Here is a 20,461-nt window from a genome sequence, read left to right as displayed (position 1 = left end):
GTGGTGTGTGTTACATTTACTCACTGCCATTCAAGGTGTCATTTGTTCGAAACAGCAATTAATATTTAGCTGTACACAAGGTTGTGACATGGCTATCTACACTGGGTTCTCTTGTACAGATAAGGGTGCTATTTTTACACTGTACTGGGTTGTGAGAAAGAAATTAGGCGGCAACTCACTCATACAAGTTGGAGTTGCGGGTAAAACAAAGAAAAGTTAAACCTTATACCTTAATTATTATTTCTAGCATTTCCTTTAAAGCTATTTGCAGTGTTCAAATGGGTGGGATTTACTACATCTGAACAATTAACATGGTGTAAAGCAGACAGAAAACTATGCTAAACTGAACTGAAATTTAAATCACATTCACACAATTGCATAAGCTTCTAATTACAGTGTTGTATTGTAGCTTTTGGCGCGCTTAAATATAAATAAATACAAAACCTCAAAACTCTCAAAACTCAAAAAGACTGCAGTCACAAAGACGTATATCCACTGTAATATATGATGTACATCCATGAATAGAACAAAACATTGTGTATACTGCTGGACCAAGAAAACCACCAGTCAGCACACCAGTGCACATTACCGTGGCTCCCCTGGCAGAGGCAGCTCTGGTCAGGGTGGTGCAGGTGCCTGCTGGGTCCATGGTGCCATCTTTTGGTACATACAGGGTTCCATACAGATCATCAACGTTCATCAGAGGATACAGGTCCTTAGTCTCCGCAGGTGACAGGACATGGGACTCGATACCATAAACTTTACCTAGCTAAAAATAGGGGGAGATGACATGTTTTATTGGTTATGGTCTTGCATGAGAGGGATTATTTCATATAAAAGATGATCACTTGTATCCCCTTTATTCTGCACAACACCTCCTGCATGTGCTTTACAGTAAAAGCTTTCAAGCAAACAGATCTCTTTCTTACTGTGAAGCAGCTGCAGGAGGAGTTGAGTGAAAGTCACTAGTAGCATAACATGTTTACTGCTTTGTCATGGCTGAATCGGTTTTAGACGGTGCAATAGTAATAGGTGAAGTTTCAAGTGAACTTCAAACCTAAGACACACATAATCGAGGTAAACAAAGCCTTTCCCTGGTCATGTGCCACCATGGTGTTGAGCAATGACAAACCCAAATATCAGCTCTACATTTCAAAAGACCTGAGGAGTAGTTGCAGTACAGTGCACATGCCATTAACATGCAACTCTTTCTCAAAAACTGGCTAAGAGAGCAAACTGCTTTTTCTTGTAGCACAAATGTGTACGCATTTTACAAAAAGTTACTTGCTTGGCTGATTTATTTTGACTTGTAGAACTAGTAGCGTTTGCAGCCACCTGCTTTGCAGGGGACTCAATGACACCTGTTGCTATGGAAACCATTTATAGCTACAATAAAGCTATAAGCCAGTTAATTACATATTAAAATAACTTCGGCTAAAAACAAGAGCAGTCGCTGGGGCATTTCTGTTCATCGGCTGCAGTACTGTCAGTATGGAGCCTAGCATTAGCAAATGTTAGCCAGTTCAATTTCTCCCTCTGCACCAAGCATTATGGGGCTTCCTTAACTAAAGGAAGTTTGCTTTCTGACGCTAGTTAACACTGCAAGAGGAATTAGTCATATTAATTAATTATGTTTAAAATTCTAAAATAAATTACATGATAAATTAGAACATTTATCTCTATAAAGAAAATACATTTTTGGTCCCAATGTGACACTTCATAGAGGGAAAGTTCAGTTCAGTTGTTCAAATGTTGGCATTTCATCACGTAAAAAACTCGGAAAACAGTGAGAAGTACCAGTTTCACATTTCATACTCCTACATGTCCCATAATAAGTCTTTAATTGCTTTATCTATCAATGCAATTTCTCACAATGGCCAAGAACCATACAGGATCTGGATTCTTACAGACATGAGGCGCTTGTACTCGTCCAGCCTCTGCTTGTTGGAGGCAATGAAGAGTCCACCGTTTTGGATCCAGCCTGTGTGGAGACCCGTCTCCTCCTCCAGGTCTTTGCTGATCACATTCCTGGTGTGGGCCAAGAGCTCCACCTCAACATCACTGGGACGGAGCTGCCACAGCAGGCCTAGTGAACAGGCACGCACATCGGCAGATGTACAAAACTTCTCAGACAGCGATGCATGTAGCAGACTGGACAGTGTGTGAGCACACGAGTATGTGAACAAACAAACACATCTACCTACCCCTGCTGTAGATAATGAGCACATAATGAGCACATTATCTACTGCAGGGGTATTCAACTAAAAATCGTCCAGTTAGAGAAAATTTCCTCAAGCGAACGTCCGGAACATCATAATGTCTAACTTGCGTTGTGATTTAGTGTGATAGATATTGAAGTAGCCTGGTAGTTGTTTCAACGTCTGCATGTAATCAACAACTGACTGTCAAATCAAATAAAGAAAGTACAATTCAAAAACATTTTGACAATATTTATTGTCACTTAAAATTGAACTATACAGATATATAATACTGTAGATATGTATAATGTTCTTCTCTCATTACCTAAAAGAAGCGCCGCATTTAAAAATAAAATAGAAAAAAATAAATAAAATAGCTTTTGAAAAATTATGCATCTTAAAATAAAGTGCTTAATTTTAGAAAAATAAAATACAGTGTAGCAGCAGCTTGAGTTTCCCTTTTTCTTTGTTAACTGTTTCATCATCTCGACTTAACAGTCTCTCTCCCTGTATCGTTAACTCGTCTTATCATCTGTCACTCGCCTCTCACCTCTCTCGTCTGTCTGTATTCAGAGTCGCAATGTTTATCGCCTGGAATGCACAGATTTGATTGGCTGAGTAGCATCAAGTGAGCTGGCTTAACTCGTATGCAATTGTTCTGCGAGTTTCCTGATCCGCTAAACTAGTGCCGTAAAGACTAGAAAATCTGCGCCAGTTAAAATAGAAGCGCCGCGTCAAAATTTAAAATCCCTTAATAATTTATTGATTATAGGCCCGGGTCCGTATAGGAAGGCGTCTGGGTCCGGACTCGGGCCGTGGTCTGCCTGTTAGTGACTTATGATCTACAGCAATCTTATCAAGGCTTGAAGTACAGGTTAGAAAGAACATACTGTAGGTAGATAAGTAAAGCGTGAGAGTAGGGGTGGATAGTTTAAGACAGAGTGCACTTGATGTAAGTACTGTATATGTAACAACATGGATTTGCCTTTATTGTTAAACCAACTAACCCAGAGTTCTTTACTCATTGCATGCTTTACATGGGTTGGAACCATGCTATTAATGCAGAATTAAAACCAGAATAGCAAGATAATATGGGATCATATTTGGATGCTCAACATTTCAGCATGCATTCTCTCAGGTACATACACACTCTTACACCGTCCACATTCTTACAGTTTGTTACCTGCAGTGTGCCAGGTGGTGCCAGCAGTCAGTCTGTCTCTCTCCAGCAGAACTACGTTGGTCATCCCCATTTTAGCCAGGTGGTAGATGGTCTGACAGCCCAGACTGCCTCCTCCGATCACCACCACATCCGCTGACCTGAGGCAGGTGGCAGAGAACTAAATGTGAACTGAGAACATGACTTTCAAAGTTGGACAAGGATGATGCCACTTAAAACTCGAACAAGCGATACCAATCACTGAATCTGAAAAAGTCGACCTACTGATTTAAAGTTTTTTTTCACCTGAAATTAAAAATAAACATGTTTATATTTTTTTATCATTGAGTAGATGAATGATATCATTGCTTTTATCCACAGTTGCCATTATGGCAAAATGATGTTTGTTTTATTAAACTGACAAATTGCTTTCAGACCTGAGTGATCCACAGAGCATCTACAATCTGTTCAGGTCTTGTAGAGCCCATCATGACCATTACTCCTCCATCAACTGGTCCATATCACAACTATGTATTGATCCACTGTACAAACCCCTCATCTTACCCAGCTATGTGCATGTTCTTCATCATAAATCATCTTATCGTGATGTAAGAATTCAAACATAAGCTGGTCTTAAATTGCAAAAAGTACTGGGAGTTTTTTGGAAGACTTTTACAGCACAAAATAGAGTAAACACCATCCATCCATCCACTAAGCTAACCTGGGTAAAGGTTTAGTGGGCCCAGAGGAGGCTCCATCCTCCTGTTTGAGTGTCTTCTCGTAGGGAACACTTTTTTCCTTGGTGGGCTCTGAGCTGTAGGACCGAGCTGTTGTCCGGCACAAGGGAGAGAGAGGAGGCCGCACTGCCAACACCACACGCCGAACTGCGCTCCCTAGGAAGGCCATGGCCCCTGTGGACAGTCAGCACACACAACAGGAAAGAGTCACCTTGCAGAAGCATATGTGGATTGTAATGAGCAGAATACTCAACGTCTCAGACTAAAGTCAGGCCCAATGCAACCTGTTTCAAAGTTGTTTACAAAAGCCCTTTTCTGAATTAAATGGCAACATGACAAATGACATGTCACACATGTATACAGTATATTCTGCATCTGCTTGTTCTGGTTGCAGAAGATATGTCACACTTATTTATAGTAATTCAGTATTCAAACCCAAAGAAATTCCAAAGAATTATTCCATATACATTAAGGTGGAAATGTTCAATAAAAGTCTGGTAAAGCAGGTGGCTATAGGTTATTATAGGTTATTAAACTCCATTTCCTGTCAGCAAACACCTGCTTTGACTGGTGTCCTAGTTTTCTGCCACAAATGTTGCAAGTCAGCAGCTGGCTGCAATATGAACTAAGTAGAAAACGAAATGATTACTAAAAGAGATTAATCTGCAACTTTAACATGGTCAATGAATGACAGTATTGTTCCTTAGGGAGAAATCCCTGCTGGATTCTATGCTTTCTCAGCCACATGGCTGATGTTATCAGAGGGTTCAACGCATGCCAAGAACAGGTCCCGTGAACAGGGACACTCAGTCCCAGTTGCCTGTCTGTAGTTCGAATTTATGCAACCTCCAATCGACGATTTGGAAAAAAACATCGTTGCAAACTTCAAATGAAGTGTGTAGAAACTGGCTGCTGAAGTGCAACCGTGTTGCAGTAACTGCAGACATTGCTTGATCCTGCGCTCCTTCAAGTTTTAATACCACGTTCACAACGCCCAGTGATCGCTTCGTTGTACTTGAGAATTAAAAATAGCATGCAGATTAACGTGTATAACGCAACACACCCATTGAATAGACTGCATGCACTTGAGTGTAAACGCCACGTCCCGATATATGAAAAACAGCCTGAGCAGCTGCAAGCCGTAACGCAACATGTGATATCTCGCGCCAATACGCATTTAATGCAAAGCAACGTTACCAAACCTGCAAGTCCCATCGTAAACTTTGTTGCATGAGAGCAGCACACTTACACTCGATTCCGAATGGCGTTTAAACCAGAGAGAGAGAAGGCGCTTTACAGTGTAGCCCGAGCTGCAGTGAATGTGAGTTGTAACGGGGCCGCAGTTACAGTTCCTGTCTTAACCCCTCCCCTCCGCACTCGCTGCGACCGGTCTCTCAAACACAAGCATGCTGTGCACTGGAAGGTACCAATCAAAAACAGGTCAGTCAAATGAGGACACTGCAAATTATTTCCTTATGTTGGGACTTCAAATCCCTACACAACTCATGTACATTTCAGTCTGCCAATTAATCAAACTGTGCAGAATTGAATAGAAACGAATTTCCCCATGATGAAAAATACCTTTTAGAAGTGGTCAGCACAAAGGTAATATGTCTGACCACAAGGAGATAAAACTTGCAGCAGTATGGCCCTTTAAAGGGTTAGCAAGACCTGGAAAGTCCTGATGTCATAGTTATGAAGAATTGTGCGAGTGGTTTCTTCCTTCTCCTTTTGTTTTTCTTCTGTCTTCACATTTGGATAAAATCAATGTTCACTTGTTCGCCCACTAACGGGTTTACCCAAGCACCAACCTCCAGACCGAATGGCCAGCAAGAGGCGACTCCACTGGTTGCAAAAAGAAGTCAGATTGTGTAGGAGTCTATGAGAAAATGACCCTACTTCTCACTTGACTTATTACCTCAGTAAACATTTTCCTACTGAGTTTATGGTCTCAATCGCTAGTTTAAAGTCTTCAATACAGCATGATGTTCATTTAGTACATTATGATCCCATTTGGAGTAAAATAGACGATAAAGTAGGATGTGCTTTACCTCATCTCTACCACTGCGACCTGTCAATGAGACCTTCGCATATTATCAGGGAGTGTTTCATATTTTTCATAGGGTAGACATGCTGGTGGTTGCGACCATAGACTGTACATAAAGATGGACGACGCGTCTCCACTTTCTCTCACTGTACAAAAATGAAGCCAAATTATCCCGGATACAGCCGCTGCCAGGGGGGAGCCCAACCCTCTCATAGACAGAGGCCAGAGTTCATAGATGAATGTCCAGTTTATAATGTGTCCTGCCTGCCTGTTTCTCTCATGCTTGGCCACTTGATCAGTTGAGTCAGTGTCCTGGTGAAGGAATAGATCAGATAGGCCTACATGTATATAGAGTGGAGGTTTGTGAAATGATTTCATGCTCCCTTGTACTTTTGTATTTTTAAAATACAAAAACACTGTAGTTTATTTTGATACATTGCGTGGTTGCTATATTTTGTAGTTTAATTTGATACACTTACAATTTGTGTATTTTGAATCCTGTATCAAAATAGATTTTGATGTATTTTTGCCCACGGACCAAGGATTCTCCTCTGACGGCTCAGCAGATAGCTCTTGATTGTGGTGTGCGATTTGCACAGGTTATGAGGCAATGGGTTGGGCGACCTGGAGTATTTCCTCATCAACCATCCCTTACAAGGGCGAGTTGTGCCCGTTGCCCGGCTGCTTTATGGTCTCCCATCTCTACCTTTGTGCAAAGCCCATTAGAGGGCGAAGCACGTACAAAATAGAAATAGTAGTTACCTGGATGTAACTCCAGCTCTGAGTATGTGTGAAAATGTTCACATAGCACAAAAACATTGTCAAAGGAGAAACGCAGAGGCAGTCGATTTGTTGTTCGTTCTATTTAAATTCAATTACATAAACTGTGTGTGTGTGTGTGTGTGTGTGTGTGTGTGTGTGTGTGTTGGAGGAATGTCAGGGTAGCAGCTGTTGTTGAGAGTCCTCAAGGTCCAGAGACCAAACCAAGCAGAAGTATAACATCAGTTCTGCATAGGACGTCATGTATGAAGAGTTTGCGTGTGTGTTTGTGAGGCATTGGATACACAGTCGAGGATATCTTGTAGTGGAAATAAAGGGTGAGACGAGAAGAGAAGAGAAAACATTAAAAAACCCAAAACAACGCTTCCCAAGTAACTGAACATTATGAAAACTGTTGAAAACTGGCTGCTCTGTAAACCTGAGCCATGTGCAGTTTCTCCACCTGCCAAGTTGATCTCATGAATCCCCACCTCCAAGCTAGCAGCCAATAAGGAGCTGAGTTTAGGTTCCCTCCTGCGACAGGAGGATCTCTCCAGTTCATACAGCCTCGAGCAGGACGTGAGCTGAATCTAGGAGCTGCAGCCAATCCCTCTATCCTCTGTATTCTATGTGTGTGTGTGTGTGTTTTGCTGTGCCTCTGGTCTGAAACTAAGAAAATGGTCTACACCAACCTTTGAACTTTGTTGTCTTCTTCAAACCCTGGTTTCTGAACTATGATTAAGCACAAGTGTGTGCGCTATGCTTGTGCAAACAACAACCCTAAATGCACGTAGGTTGTATGTTGTGACTTATCTGAAGCAACGTTTCATTCATTCTGATCTGTGGCTTCGTGTTCCAGAGGGAAATAAGGTCACTGAAACTGGGTAGTTTACTGCATGTGCAGACAGCTGTGGAATGCTTAGGGGTAAATGTGTGCGCTGACACACAGCTTTGTGTCTGTATGTCAGCGCACACATGTGTGTGTGTGTGTGTAGACACAGAAAAATAAACTCTCTTTGGGTCAACAAAATTAAATACGAAAAAAAGAGAATACAAATTCTAGTCACAATCTGCAAAGACTTTCATGAAATCCAGGGAATAGTACCATGTGTGGTCCACTTGCTTGTTGCATAAAATTATATTATAGTCAGTACAACATCTGGTAGTACTTTTTGGTAGCTTTTTTCAAATTACTGTATACTTGTCCACAGAGTATCTAAGTATACAATAACATTGGTTTATTGCCTAATAAAAAATGCAGAACCACAGTCAGACAATGACAAAAGTGTAAAAACTATTTCTTTATTAAAGTTTGAAAAGTTTGCTACACAGTTGTACTAACATCCTGTTTTATAACATCTGAACACAAATGTATTACTCACAGACATTTGAGAGGATTTAGGCAGAAAAGCCATTGCACTTTGATTGCTTGTTTTACATCATGTTGTGTGACTCATCCGTCAGCCACATCAAGAAAGACTCGACAAATAAATTAAGACATATGAAGGAAGAGCAACACTCATAATAACAGATAGAAAATGAATACATGAACTCAGACCATCATGAATGCTTATGAAGACAGACGAATGTAATATAAATTTCGTGTAACTTGATCAGCGTAATTTAAATCCATGAGGGACATCAGTTACTTGCATTGCAGCCCTGTGTCAACACATTCCTAGATTTAAGGATCCCAGTGATGCTACAAAAAGGTTATTAAAGGCTGTGTTTTAATATGGCTTTTTCTCACTTCTGCTAGACGTATGGGGTAATCTTTTAACATAAGATGTAGCACAGGAAAGCAGCAGCAGTCCAAAAACTGGACAAACGTGTAACACCAGTTGAACCAAAGTTACCCTCTTAGACTTACACTGCAAACTGGACAAACTGGACAAGCTGCATTGACTTACTGTCGATTAAATTGAAATGATATGAAACATTTTTACGGTTTTGATAATGTTAACTGCTTTTTACGATACTTTAGAGAATTGTCAGATACATCTCAGTTGGAGTATAAATAGTTTGTGGTTTTATCTCAAGAATATTACATTATATTATATAATTTCTAAGTCTATAAACAAATTAAAAAGCCAGATGGGAAAAGATGACCTCGTGGGAGTAGAATTGGTAGTGTTAAATAAATCTGACCTCTGGCTAAATGTGAAATGTAAAAAATACATTAAAACACAGCCATAAAGAAGCTTAAATTATTCAAATGAAAACATTCAATGTGAAAAAAGTACTTCCTGAATACAATCTAGTACCACTGAAACAGTCTTATACTGTTCCTAGAAACCACGAGGTACGTCAGCTTTGAAACTGTTAATGAAGCCAAAGGGAAATATTAATTAGGGTCAGTCTTTGTGTTAAATACAACTGCATCACAAATGGAGAAATGGATAAAGAGACAGATGTCAACATGGAAAAAAAGAAATAATAGCATAGCAATTAACTATATCAGACTTTTGTCCAGACTTGCCAGGAGTTGTGAACAGTACAGCTATAACAGTCCTTGTAAAGTCGCCTCTCCGGTTTCCTGTTAAAAGCTGCGTTATTAGCATTACAAACATGCAATCATCACAAGCACACACACCAACACAAGCATACATTTGAACAAAAAAAGCTCTTGACATCAGCCACACAAACTGTATAAACTCTCATAATATTAAAAATGTCTGAATAAAGTAAAAAAACAAATTTAAAGGATGGATTGTTCTCGAGAAAAATCTGTTGTGCAAGTTCAAGTATTTGAATTGCTAACTAAGACATCTGTATTAAAGTATTAAAACACACATTGTTTTACTTTACAAACAGCCTCAATTAACATTGTCCCTTGTATTGTCCCCCCCCCCCCAAGAAATTGCCTTGTACCATACACTTGCTAACATGCTTTGAAAAAACCAAAGTCCAGTCGAAATGACACTGAGCATGCCAGTGGCACAACACGGAGTGAATTTAAGTCTGAGAACATTTTCCGTTCTCAGCTTCTGTCTCTCTGACCTCATGGCCTTTTGACCTGCAGGTTCTCCACAGCTCCGCACTAAAGTTCATCCTTATAGGCAGCTGACAGCATGTCGGGGGGAGGCGCAGCCCCTTTCAGGGTCTTGTGGGAACCCCTCCAATCAGTGCGCACAGAGTCATCGTCCCACAGAGTTGACGTCTCCGTGTCGCTCACCCACTCTGGATCACCGGCGTAGTGACACGGCTGGACCAGAAGGGGGCGTGTACTGAAGGCTTGTAAGTTTCTGTTGGGGAAATGGGACTTGTAGTCCGCACTGCAGAGAGAGAACAGAGATAGAGATGATATAGATTTGATTAATTTGAGACTTTAACATATATTTAGTACGTCACAATAAAAAAAAATATACCTCCTAATTACAGTATGGAAAACTAACAGCGTCAGAGATGAAATATATTATTTTGTGATTTATCTGGAATACACTGATTTGACAAGAGATGGAGACAGAGGCTGATTTTCAAAGACAGTTCAGTTGCTCTTAGCATGAGGGGCGACAGCAGGACCACTGTGTGGTGTGCGGTCGCTGTGCATTCTTAGCGGACTAGTCAAGCATATCGAATTAGAATCAGAGAGGTGAGAGAGAGAGAGACAGAGAGAGAGAGAGAATAGAGAAAGTGGGTTGGCTATAAGCCAGTTTTCCACACATGATGGAGCACACAGACACTGCCAAGCCTTCTGGTTTGCAGGCCCTTCGACTCAAGGTGCATTTCATCTCTTACAGTCAGCACCTCATATGTGCTAGATCCTAACCGTGGGATGATGAGAAAAGTCGCTTTGTTAGAGCTAACGTCAGGGATATTAGGGCTATAAATTGGGTCAGGGTTGCATATAGATGCAGCCAAAAAACAGGTGAGGTGAAGTTTATATTTTATAAAACAGAAGTGTTTTTAATGAGACAATGAATGCACGTCACAATGTCTTTGTAAGAAACCAGAAACAAACAAAAAACACAAATTACATCAACAACCATCTTGTGTGAGTTAAGGGGGTTATGGGATAGAAACAAGAATGTGAACCTCTTGCTGGTGCTAGAGGAAAAGTCAGGGGGTCACAACCAATGTCTGTACTGGATTGAATGGCAATCCATCCATTAGTTGCTGAGATATTTCAGCCTGGACCAAAGTGTTGGACCGACTGTCAGACTGGCCAACTTTCCCATCCCTTAAACCATACCAATAGTGTGGCTAAAACATTACAAGAAATGTTCATTTAAAAAAAAAAATCAGGAAAAGTCTGCTACAAACATCTGAATGCCCTCTAGCTGTTCAAGTCTATCTGGCAACCACACTACACACTAAAGCAGGAATCCACAAGAGATGCTGCCATGAAACCTGAGCATCATAAAAAGTGCTCATATAAGCTAGTACTCAAGTACTATGTAATCCCATTTCAGAATTTAAATTATTGATGCATTAATGTGTTCACGACAATGTTGCAGCTGGTAAAGGCGGAAATAATTTCAATTTATTTATATATATTTTATCTGTATTCATTTATATACTGCTGGGTGGCTTGTAAATTTCAGGCTTAATTAAATCAAATTAATAATATCATAATTTATTTGTTGATTATTATATTTTGTAGCATTCATCTGAATCTGTAAAGTAATTAAAGTTGTGAAATAAATGTAGTGAAGTGAAAAGTACAATATTTGAATTCCCTGAATTGTAGTGGAGTAGAGGTATAAAGTAGCAGAAAATGGAAATACTCAAGTAAAGTACCTACAAATTGTACTTCAGTACAAAACTTGAGTAAATGTACTTAGTTACTTTCCACCACTGAGTTCTTTAATCTACTAACTCCACAAAAAAATAGGCTACATATATAAGGTTTATTCAAGTTTAGGCAACTAGGAAGGAATGTTATGAGATCAGTTTTAGCTTTATAGGTCTGGCAGCAGAGGGAGGCTGTAAAGTGCTGAAAGACACATTTATCATAGAAGTCGCTGAATGTGAAAGTGATTGATAAGAAACAATTACATAATTTCACCAAAATATTCATCAGGATCTAAGATTAAAGCAAGAAAGGTATGAGATGTGCATGCATAAGTTCAATAAATGTGCACATTCCTGCCGGTCGAGTCGGTCATACATACTTGGGATGTTTGTCGTACATGATGGGGAGGAATTCATCCACAGGCAGCATCTTGGACAGCGGCTCAGCGTTGAGCAGTTTTTGGGCTCCCTGCAGGGAGATGGCGTAGGACAGGGTCCAGTACGAGTAGTCGGCCATTACTAAGTTACGAACGTTCTCCACCGCCTCCTCGTTTTTGGGATTCACCTGCTTCCTGCCGAAGTATCTGAGGAGACATAAAGCCATAATAAGAAGAAAAAAGAGGATGAAGGAGAACAAAAACAATTTTGAAGAACAGAGGCAACGTCCAAAACATCTGGGTGCTGTTGCAATGTTGCTTTTCTTTGTTGCCAAATCATTTTTGAAGTGTCGTCTTTCTGCAGCATTTGTTCTGCATGTGTGTGCTGCATTTTCAGACAGTTTTGGCAACCACAACACACACAAAAAAAGCTGGTACATTTCTCATCTTCCTGCTCATACATACTTTCAAAATGACTTCATCGTGTGCCTGACATTTTGTCTGATCATGTCAGTAAGATTTCAATTAGAAACATTTGTCTCTATGTCCTGTGGAAACCACCATCACAGAAACACTGACACACATGTGAGCGATGTGCATTCCTGGACCTGAATTCTTCCTCTGACTTATGAAGCACTTCCTCAACACACATACACACAACATACTTTTGAGGACACTGTATTGACTTAACCTTGCCTTACCCATCCCTCCCTCTTTAGCCTAACCCCTATTAAAACAAGAACCACGTGAATAAAACGTGTCCATCTTACATGATGTCCCAGTCCAGCTCCACCTGGTCCACCTCCTCCATCAGTCTGAGCACTCGTCGTTTGAAGTTGGCCTGGAAACGAACGTCATCTTCAAAGACCAGCGCCTTATCCATCTGCATGTCCACCATCTGAGGAGAGGAGGGAAAAACATTTGTTTCAGAGATGCTTAAGGAATACAGAGAAAAAAACATGACATTTATTAAAATGTAGACTAAATTGATGGAGAAAGAAAACATGGGACAGTGACAAAGAGGGGCGAGACTCATCTCAGTCAAAATATGAACTGAGAGTGTCTTGAGTGCATGGCATACCTAGTAGGCTTGTGTTTTGATATCTGGTTCCATTTGGGGTCAATTCCCAAGTTGCTAAAACCCCAACTTGAAACTTTTCAAATCAAATCTTTTATCTCCTTGTTTATAGCAACAACAAAAAAATACAAAATGCAAAACATGTGGAGTAATTTAGCTAAATAGCAGATATGTTATCTATCTGGCTAAAGTTTTGGTCTTTAAAATGTAGTTTCTACAGCTCCTTTATACTTAAAGATTTATGATAAATTCTCCCCACCCCATCAAACAAACTACCTAAACACATTTTATTATAGGGATTTGGGAGTTTTTGTGTTTGATAAACAGATTTGATACTAGGTTCAGATACAAAATAAATGAATCAAACTGACCCCTAAACCAGAATACCATTATTACAGCCAGAGGCTGGTTAGCGGAAACAGGGAAACAGCTAGCCTGGCTGGATGGTTTGTCAGGTTTTACACTTTTGGTTTTTGTACATCAAACAAACAATAACATGTTAATTAGTCCTTCATGCCAATAAAGACTTTTATGTATAATGTGCGCATCTTCTCACCTCCTTCCAGACGAAGTAGTGGCTGAGGAAGCAGCCCACCTCTCCTTTGGTCAGGGTGCGTCCAGAGAACGGGTCGTAGTAGCCTGAGAGCAGGTCGACACCCAGGATCTTAATGTCACTGCTGTTCAGTGCACTGTATACACACACACACACACACACACACACACAGGTATTATATTATTATATTTACATATTTACACAGTCCACTGTCGCCTGCACATTGTTCCCCAAAAGAATCTCAGTGTTGACATAATTTTGTCTCTCAGATTACACCGGAAAGAAACATGCTCCACCATGTCCAACACCACAATGAATATCTCCAGTTGCAGGTGTATGGTTTAATGTTGCAACTTTTTTCTTTTAACACAACCTGTGAAATGAGAAAACTCCCTGGTTGTGCACATGTACAGTGTACTAAAAATAGATTTTTTTTCCCAGTTGTACATGTCTTCATTCAAATATTTCTCAAAATGTGATTAGCAATAAACCGAGAGCCTACAGTAAAATCATGAGCTGAAAGAACAAATCGTTACATCTCTTGAGACAGATAACAATAAAAGTAAGCAGAGGCAGAGACAGGAGGAGGGAAAGAGTAAGGGAGAGCAAAAAGGGGGAAGAAATGGGCCCACGTCAATGAGTTGGATTCAGAAGGAACAGTGCAGAGGAACATTTAACCTTGCACATATAAGTGACTGGTCATAAGAACTGGCCTGAGCCACCTTGAGCTTTATAGCAGCTAGAAAATAAGACAAATGGATGGAAACTCAGCTTTGGTTATGGTCCATATATTTTCTTTTGTTTTACGTCATAAATAGATCAGAATTTGCTTAAAATATCAGGATGCTATCTGGGAACCCAGTCAACCAGATCATGAACTGATGTATCGGTACGTTTCTGTGGGGAATTTTCTTTCCTTCTCACCAACCATTCTCCAATCTACATTTTCTCTCAGTATCTGCTATTTTGGTATTGATTTTTCTCTCTTTCTCATAGAAACACTCAAAACACACTTTACGTCTAAGCCAGCTGAGTGCTCTCACTATATTGAGTCTTTCCCTGAGAGTGCACTCACTTTCCATCCACAGCGTCCACCACCTTGACGTCAATCTCCAGCTCATTCAGAGAGAACAGCATCCGGTCTCTGCGGTCAGAACGCCGTCGCAGATTAATCAGATATATCTGAGGAGAGGAGGACAAATGGTTATTTAACTATGTAGACAGCATGTTATACCTCCCACCTTTCACTCCTGTAAACAAGTTTATGTTCTATACTTTCTTTAACTCCATTCCAAGAAAAATAATTCCTTTATGCTCTCATTACTTCTTAGCCCTTTGTGTGAGTTTAAAAATCGAATTAAAAGCAGATGTCAAGACAGGCGGGACACAAATAAAAGATAAGGTAGTAAAAGATAGCCTTGTTCTAATCATGTTATACTTAAAAGTTCAGAAGTTAGGGTGCAATGTTTTTCCACAGATGATGAGACTATCATGGTGTTTGAAAAACATCTAATGTATGTATATACAGTATATCAACATATCAGAAATGACTGTGTTCCTAAAACTACCAGAAAAACATTGGGGTGTCTCTTACTTCATCAAAGCCCATGAGGTCTCTCTGTTTGGGGAACATGTGGACGTAGCGAGAGGAGCGCATTGGAGGACCATCAACTGTTTGACAAAGAAGGAAGTTAGAAGAGAAGGACATCATTTAATAAGTTAAAGCTGAACCAACACAACATGATGAACTTGCACAGGCATGACTAATAAGACAAGGATTAACAAATGAAGGCTTTAGCTGCTTGCCGTCTGTGTATCAGTTTGTTTGTTGTTCTCTGTCTTTTTCAGTGTTAACAAATAGTGAATATGATCTGCTTTACTTACTCATGGACTCGAGATGGACATGGACAAAGTTGAGGCGATCGTCTTCCAAGGTGTGGTGAGGTTTGGCCGGGACGTTCAGGTAGCCGTAGCGCTCCTTGTTACACAGGTACATCTGTATCGCTGAGTAGCATCAAAGATGAATCAATTATTATTTTGCTTGAGTAAACTATTATTTAAGTGGATGTGATTACTAAAAACATAACCACAAAAAAACCTGCAGCCCGGCAGGAGAAGGCGAACACGATGATGTCGTCGTAGGGCCATGAGTAGTCCTCGTGAGGAGGGAAGAAGGCCAGTTTCTTCATGCCTTCCTTCCTTAAATCCAGCAGCATGGTGGAGTGGACCATGGGCACAGGGAAGCAGCCCAGTCTGTGGCGGTGACGGGTGGGGAAATACTCTGCTGTTCGACGGTAATATCCCTGACAGAGAGATGGATTAACATGTACAGAAATATAATACTACTATTATATTACTATGAAATGTTTATTTAAAAAAAAAATTACAGGCTGGTGTTTGTGCAAGTATCAGATGGTAATGGCTGACTTCTCCTTGACACAGTTTTTTTTGTTCCCTTCCAGCAGATGATTGATCGCTATCAAGTTCACACGCTCACCTGCGGAGTGATACCGCACCAGTAGTTGGAGTACGCTCCCTGAGAGTCTAGCATGGGAGCGATGACAGACTTGTTCTCTGCTATCATCAGGTTGAGGGTGTCCGGGTTGGTGAGGATATTGTCTGTGTCCGCATACTGAAACAGAGAGACATAGAGGAAAGAGAGGAGAATAGGAGAGCGACTGTAGTGTCATGTCTCTGGAACAATCGTTGCCAAAACTTTTTCTTGGATGACACGACAGGAAGACATCACATCAGGTAAATCACAGTAGGGACCTGGTATGACCCTTACACTGCCGTCACAAGAGAGATTATTTTATTGTGTACCAGGATGTAATCGGCCCAGCGTTTCCTGGCGAAGTTGAGCGCTGCCTGCTTCAGCTTCATCACATACTCATATCTGCTGTTGGGCCAATGCTTAGGACCCAACTCTCCTGCATACGACCTAAGACAGAGAGAAACAGAATAGAGACATTACAGTTTATTGTTGAACTGGATTAGGCTGAATAGTTTCTTTAGCTAAATACCTTTCCAGAATAAATGATATAGTGAAAAGGTATTCAGCATTTTAAAACCACTTCTCTATGCAGACTTTCAAATCAAAGAAATAAACACCAAATACAAAGAAATACAGCTTATAAAGTTCAGAGACTGTAAGCAGATTAGTCGAGGGCAGTCAGACTGTGTAATTGACATGCACAAATAATTTGGCCTCTCCAGCTCAGACAGCTGTCCACACAGAGTTACATGTATGGGCAAGCAGAGGCGTGCTGCATCATTCCTCATTATGCAATGTTAAAATGAGGGTTATCTTTAGGCAGCACAGAGGCTCCACCATGAATAATAGGTGAACTACAGTCTTAGAGGCGATAAAGGTGTGCTAATAAACTAAAAAAAGAGTGAGCAAGATCAGTGCTTAAAGTTGATCATTTCAGTTGATAAATTCTACTTATCACCAACAGAATGACGCTTCAGGGAATCTGTGATTGTGATCCTGATCAAATAAAAGAGAGGAAGTAGGCTTACTCCTTTCTTTTCCTTCATATTAACGCACCTCCTGAAGTAAGAATTGCTTCCATCTACACAACACCTACAGGATGTTTGCTTCCCCAGATCACTCCAGTAAATAAAGTTCAATACATTAAATATATTTGGACTCACGCGGGCTGGTCCATTGGTCTCCACTCAACATAATGGTAAAATTTCTGCATGACAGTCAGCCACTCTTTCAGTATGGCTGTGGTGTTGTCGGTGTTGTGATCCGTGGCTGCCCTGAGGAGCACAGAGACAGCAAAGAGAGTGTAAAATAAATGCACATCATCAAAAGTGACGAAGATCTGACTGAGGAACTGATGTGTTTCAAATGCTGGTTTAACGGTGGGAAAATTCATTCCAACAAATCTTTAAGACACACAAATAATTACCTTCATTTCTGTGACTGAGTACATTTTCTTTTGCTGTTATTGTATGTATGTATATTCCTCTGATATATGCTTTGGATCTATTTTACCTCATAAGTCAATTTCTGAGAAAGCTTTCTTAAAAAGAGAAGATGGTCACAATGTATATATAGTATATCATATAGTATCATTAGATATACTATATAAACTATATAAATAGTATATCATTGCAATATCTGTATAAACTCACAGGGGGCATTTTTCTGCATTGTGTACTTTTACTTTTGATACTTACAGTCTGTTTTCCTGATTATACTTTTACTTAAGTTACATTTTCAAGACTTCAAGACAGCGTGGTGTTTGTACTTTTACTTAAGTAAAAGGTCTGAATACGTCCTCCACCACTGGTCCATCAGGATGTCACATTGGCTCTTTCAGGATATCTATATATAACTGTGCGTAATCTTCAAAAGTGTTACTTTTACATTTGAATAGCTTTCAACACCAGTAATACTTACTTCTATCTCAGAGCTGGAATATCTACTCCAGTAAACTTTCACTTGGCGGAAAGCAGGGGTGGGCAATATGATGATTTACACCCTGAGTCAATATAAATTTGTCAGCTGTCAGGAGATTTTGCAATTCCATTCATACTGTGGAAAATTTCAGTACTGGATATTTACATGATATATACATTTTGAAGTATTTTGATTTGTCAGGTGTTTCATTTTTTGGATTGACTGAAACACTCTTTTGTAGTTATGTCGTCTATTAACAATTTCTCAAATGATTTATAGACAACTATAAATCTTCATAGACTGTGACAGCAGATTTTTTTTATCCATATTTCCACCCCACCTGGAAAGTGTATTTGAATAACACACCACCTGTCATTATCACCTTTATACAAAACACATAACATCACATTTTTACATTTTTACTAAATCATTACTCGCCATAGGCGGTGTTACATGATCATCACAGCTCCATTTTGTGCTGTTAGGCGACCTTCCCTCTTCAATCCAGTTTCATCAAATCAAAACCGTCAACGCACAAGCAGAATAGGTTTTAAATGAGATCAGGGTTACTTTATGACACATCAACTACACCAAAGTACCCCACAGAGGCACATACTGCTAAAAGAAAAAAACTCCTCGGAGGACAGTTCCGCTTGTGAGTTTTAATCATTAGTGTTAGACATATTTTATTAAAATCATTGCTTAAAAAGGCAGTTAGAACAAACTCCACAGAACATAAAATGTCATGCAATCCACAGAAGGAAATGAATGTGGCGGAGTGAAAGGCAGCCGAGGCTGTGAAAGGCACAGAGGGGACGGGGGGGGGGGGACGCTGCTGCTTTCACAAACTAATTTAAATGCCATTGACCTTTTGAACGGCTGCTCTAGTCGGATAAAAAGGAGAGCCCTGTACAAACAGCCTGGCTGTGCATGCAGTCCACAGAGTCCATGCAGGAAACCCACCACACAGAGATGCGGTCTTTGGGGTAGTTGAGTCTCTCCAGGGATCCGAGGTAGTACGGCAGGGAGTGAGCGGTGTTTCTGGCAATGATAACCACAACCACCGTAGGCGGCTGCATCTTCGACTCCTCCGGATACTTTTCCTCCGAAAAGTAACATTCAGCCTGTAAAACCAAGGCCCCTAAAGCTAGAAAGAGAAGTAACATGGTGGAAGCGGTGAGGGTATCAATCCGCGGGCTTCAGCAGCACAGCACGTAGCCGCTGGACGCGTCAGCAGTCCAAGAAAAAAAGAGGGTTTTCCCAAGTTTTCAACCCCCCCACTTAGTGTTCAGGCCGGTTTGTTTTTTCCAAGAACAAATCCCAACCCAGTCAGAGAGAGGGTTATATTACAACTTCCGCTTTCGACCTATGGTACAACAAAAGTCTGACAACGTTATCCAAGGATGAAGGCGTGATTTGGCCAGATTGTAGTTCTTCGTAAATCCCCGGAGACAATGGTGAGATAGTGGGGAAATGATGGCGTTTAGCAGTAAACATCCAGGCAGAAAATACTTTATCACTAACTTTACAGCAGGCTACACGTGTAAAATATCAAGAAATAGGCCTATATTCATAGTAACACTTTCAGGTGATAATACCTCGTTACTTTGTGTCAGCTCTTATAAACATGTAGACTAACCTTATTATACATTGTATTGTACATTTAAAGTTCTGAAATATAATATGTAAGAGAGATGCTGGATAAAGATGTAGTCTAAAATGTTGTAGCAATATGAAGGCTACAGTCATCATCAGTATGGTAGTTTCTGGTGTTTGTTCAGGCAGCAATGTCAGAGCTTCACCAGCAGAGGGAGGTTTTGATCCAAAAGAAGGCCCAGTGCTCAACCTGTCTGAGGCCTCTGATCTCATGCCTTTCTTTGGTTAATGACGGGATGTAACTAATTACATTTTCTCAAGTGCTGCACTCAAGTACAGGGGGTTAAATGTACTTTACGTGAATATTCTAACTTCTACTCTTCTACATTTGCTTTTTACTCCACTAAATGTATTTGTAGTATAGTATATAGTACATTTGCATTGTACCATTCTACATAAAAAAATATATGATCAACTTAGGAAATATTGTTGTAGATTAAAGTACACAACAGTATAAAATTGTTCAAATTTTCTACAATAATAATATAACACATTGAAAGGGGGGATTCTGCATAACAACTACATTTGAGGCTTTTTAGTAAATTTTTCTGATAATACTTAATACTTGTAATATTAGTAGATATTTTACGCATGTATATTTTTACACTGCTAACATTGCTAAACATTGTTTACCTCACACACTCTGTGGGTCACACACACTTGTGAAGCAATTTGACATTTCTCAAAAAAAGATTATGTTAAAAAAAGCAGATCATTGGAAAAGGTGGGAGTACTTTGGATAGAAAAGT

General features: G+C 40.1%; 2 protein-coding genes across 2 annotated transcripts in view; both read right to left on the bottom strand.

Annotated features, from left to right (window-relative positions):
* The window catches only part of sardh (sarcosine dehydrogenase), a 34,955-nt gene extending 30,692 nt beyond the window's left edge, over positions 1 to 4,263 (bottom strand). Inside the window, exons 1-4 of the mRNA XM_070924712.1 lie at positions 4,079 to 4,263; positions 3,382 to 3,518; positions 1,908 to 2,086; positions 590 to 769 (exon numbers count right to left, since the gene is read on the bottom strand). Coding sequence (XP_070780813.1) covers positions 590 to 769; positions 1,908 to 2,086; positions 3,382 to 3,518; positions 4,079 to 4,263 — 681 coding nt within the window. The remainder of the gene's footprint in view (positions 1 to 589; positions 770 to 1,907; positions 2,087 to 3,381; positions 3,519 to 4,078) is intronic.
* Positions 4,264 to 9,869: 5,606 nt separating this feature from the next.
* On the bottom strand, positions 9,870 to 19,222 carry cercam (cerebral endothelial cell adhesion molecule). Its single transcript, XM_070924497.1, has 12 exons — positions 19,020 to 19,222; positions 17,300 to 17,410; positions 16,466 to 16,583; positions 16,140 to 16,274; positions 15,741 to 15,945; positions 15,527 to 15,646; positions 15,237 to 15,313; positions 14,718 to 14,824; positions 13,646 to 13,778; positions 12,782 to 12,909; positions 12,015 to 12,218; positions 9,870 to 10,175 (listed from the first exon to the last, which is right to left on the bottom strand). Exons 1-12 carry the CDS (start codon positions 19,220 to 19,222, stop codon positions 9,941 to 9,943), a joined length of 1,776 nt encoding a protein of 591 aa, XP_070780598.1. The 3' UTR covers positions 9,870 to 9,940.
* Positions 19,223 to 20,461: the final 1,239 nt, after the last annotated feature.

The sequence above is a fragment of the Enoplosus armatus genome, chromosome 18, assembly GCF_043641665.1.
Source record: "Enoplosus armatus isolate fEnoArm2 chromosome 18, fEnoArm2.hap1, whole genome shotgun sequence".
Lineage (NCBI taxonomy): Eukaryota > Metazoa > Chordata > Actinopteri > Centrarchiformes > Enoplosidae > Enoplosus > Enoplosus armatus.
The sequence above is the reverse complement of the archived record's forward strand: the minus strand, read 5'-3'. Positions and strand labels throughout refer to the sequence as shown.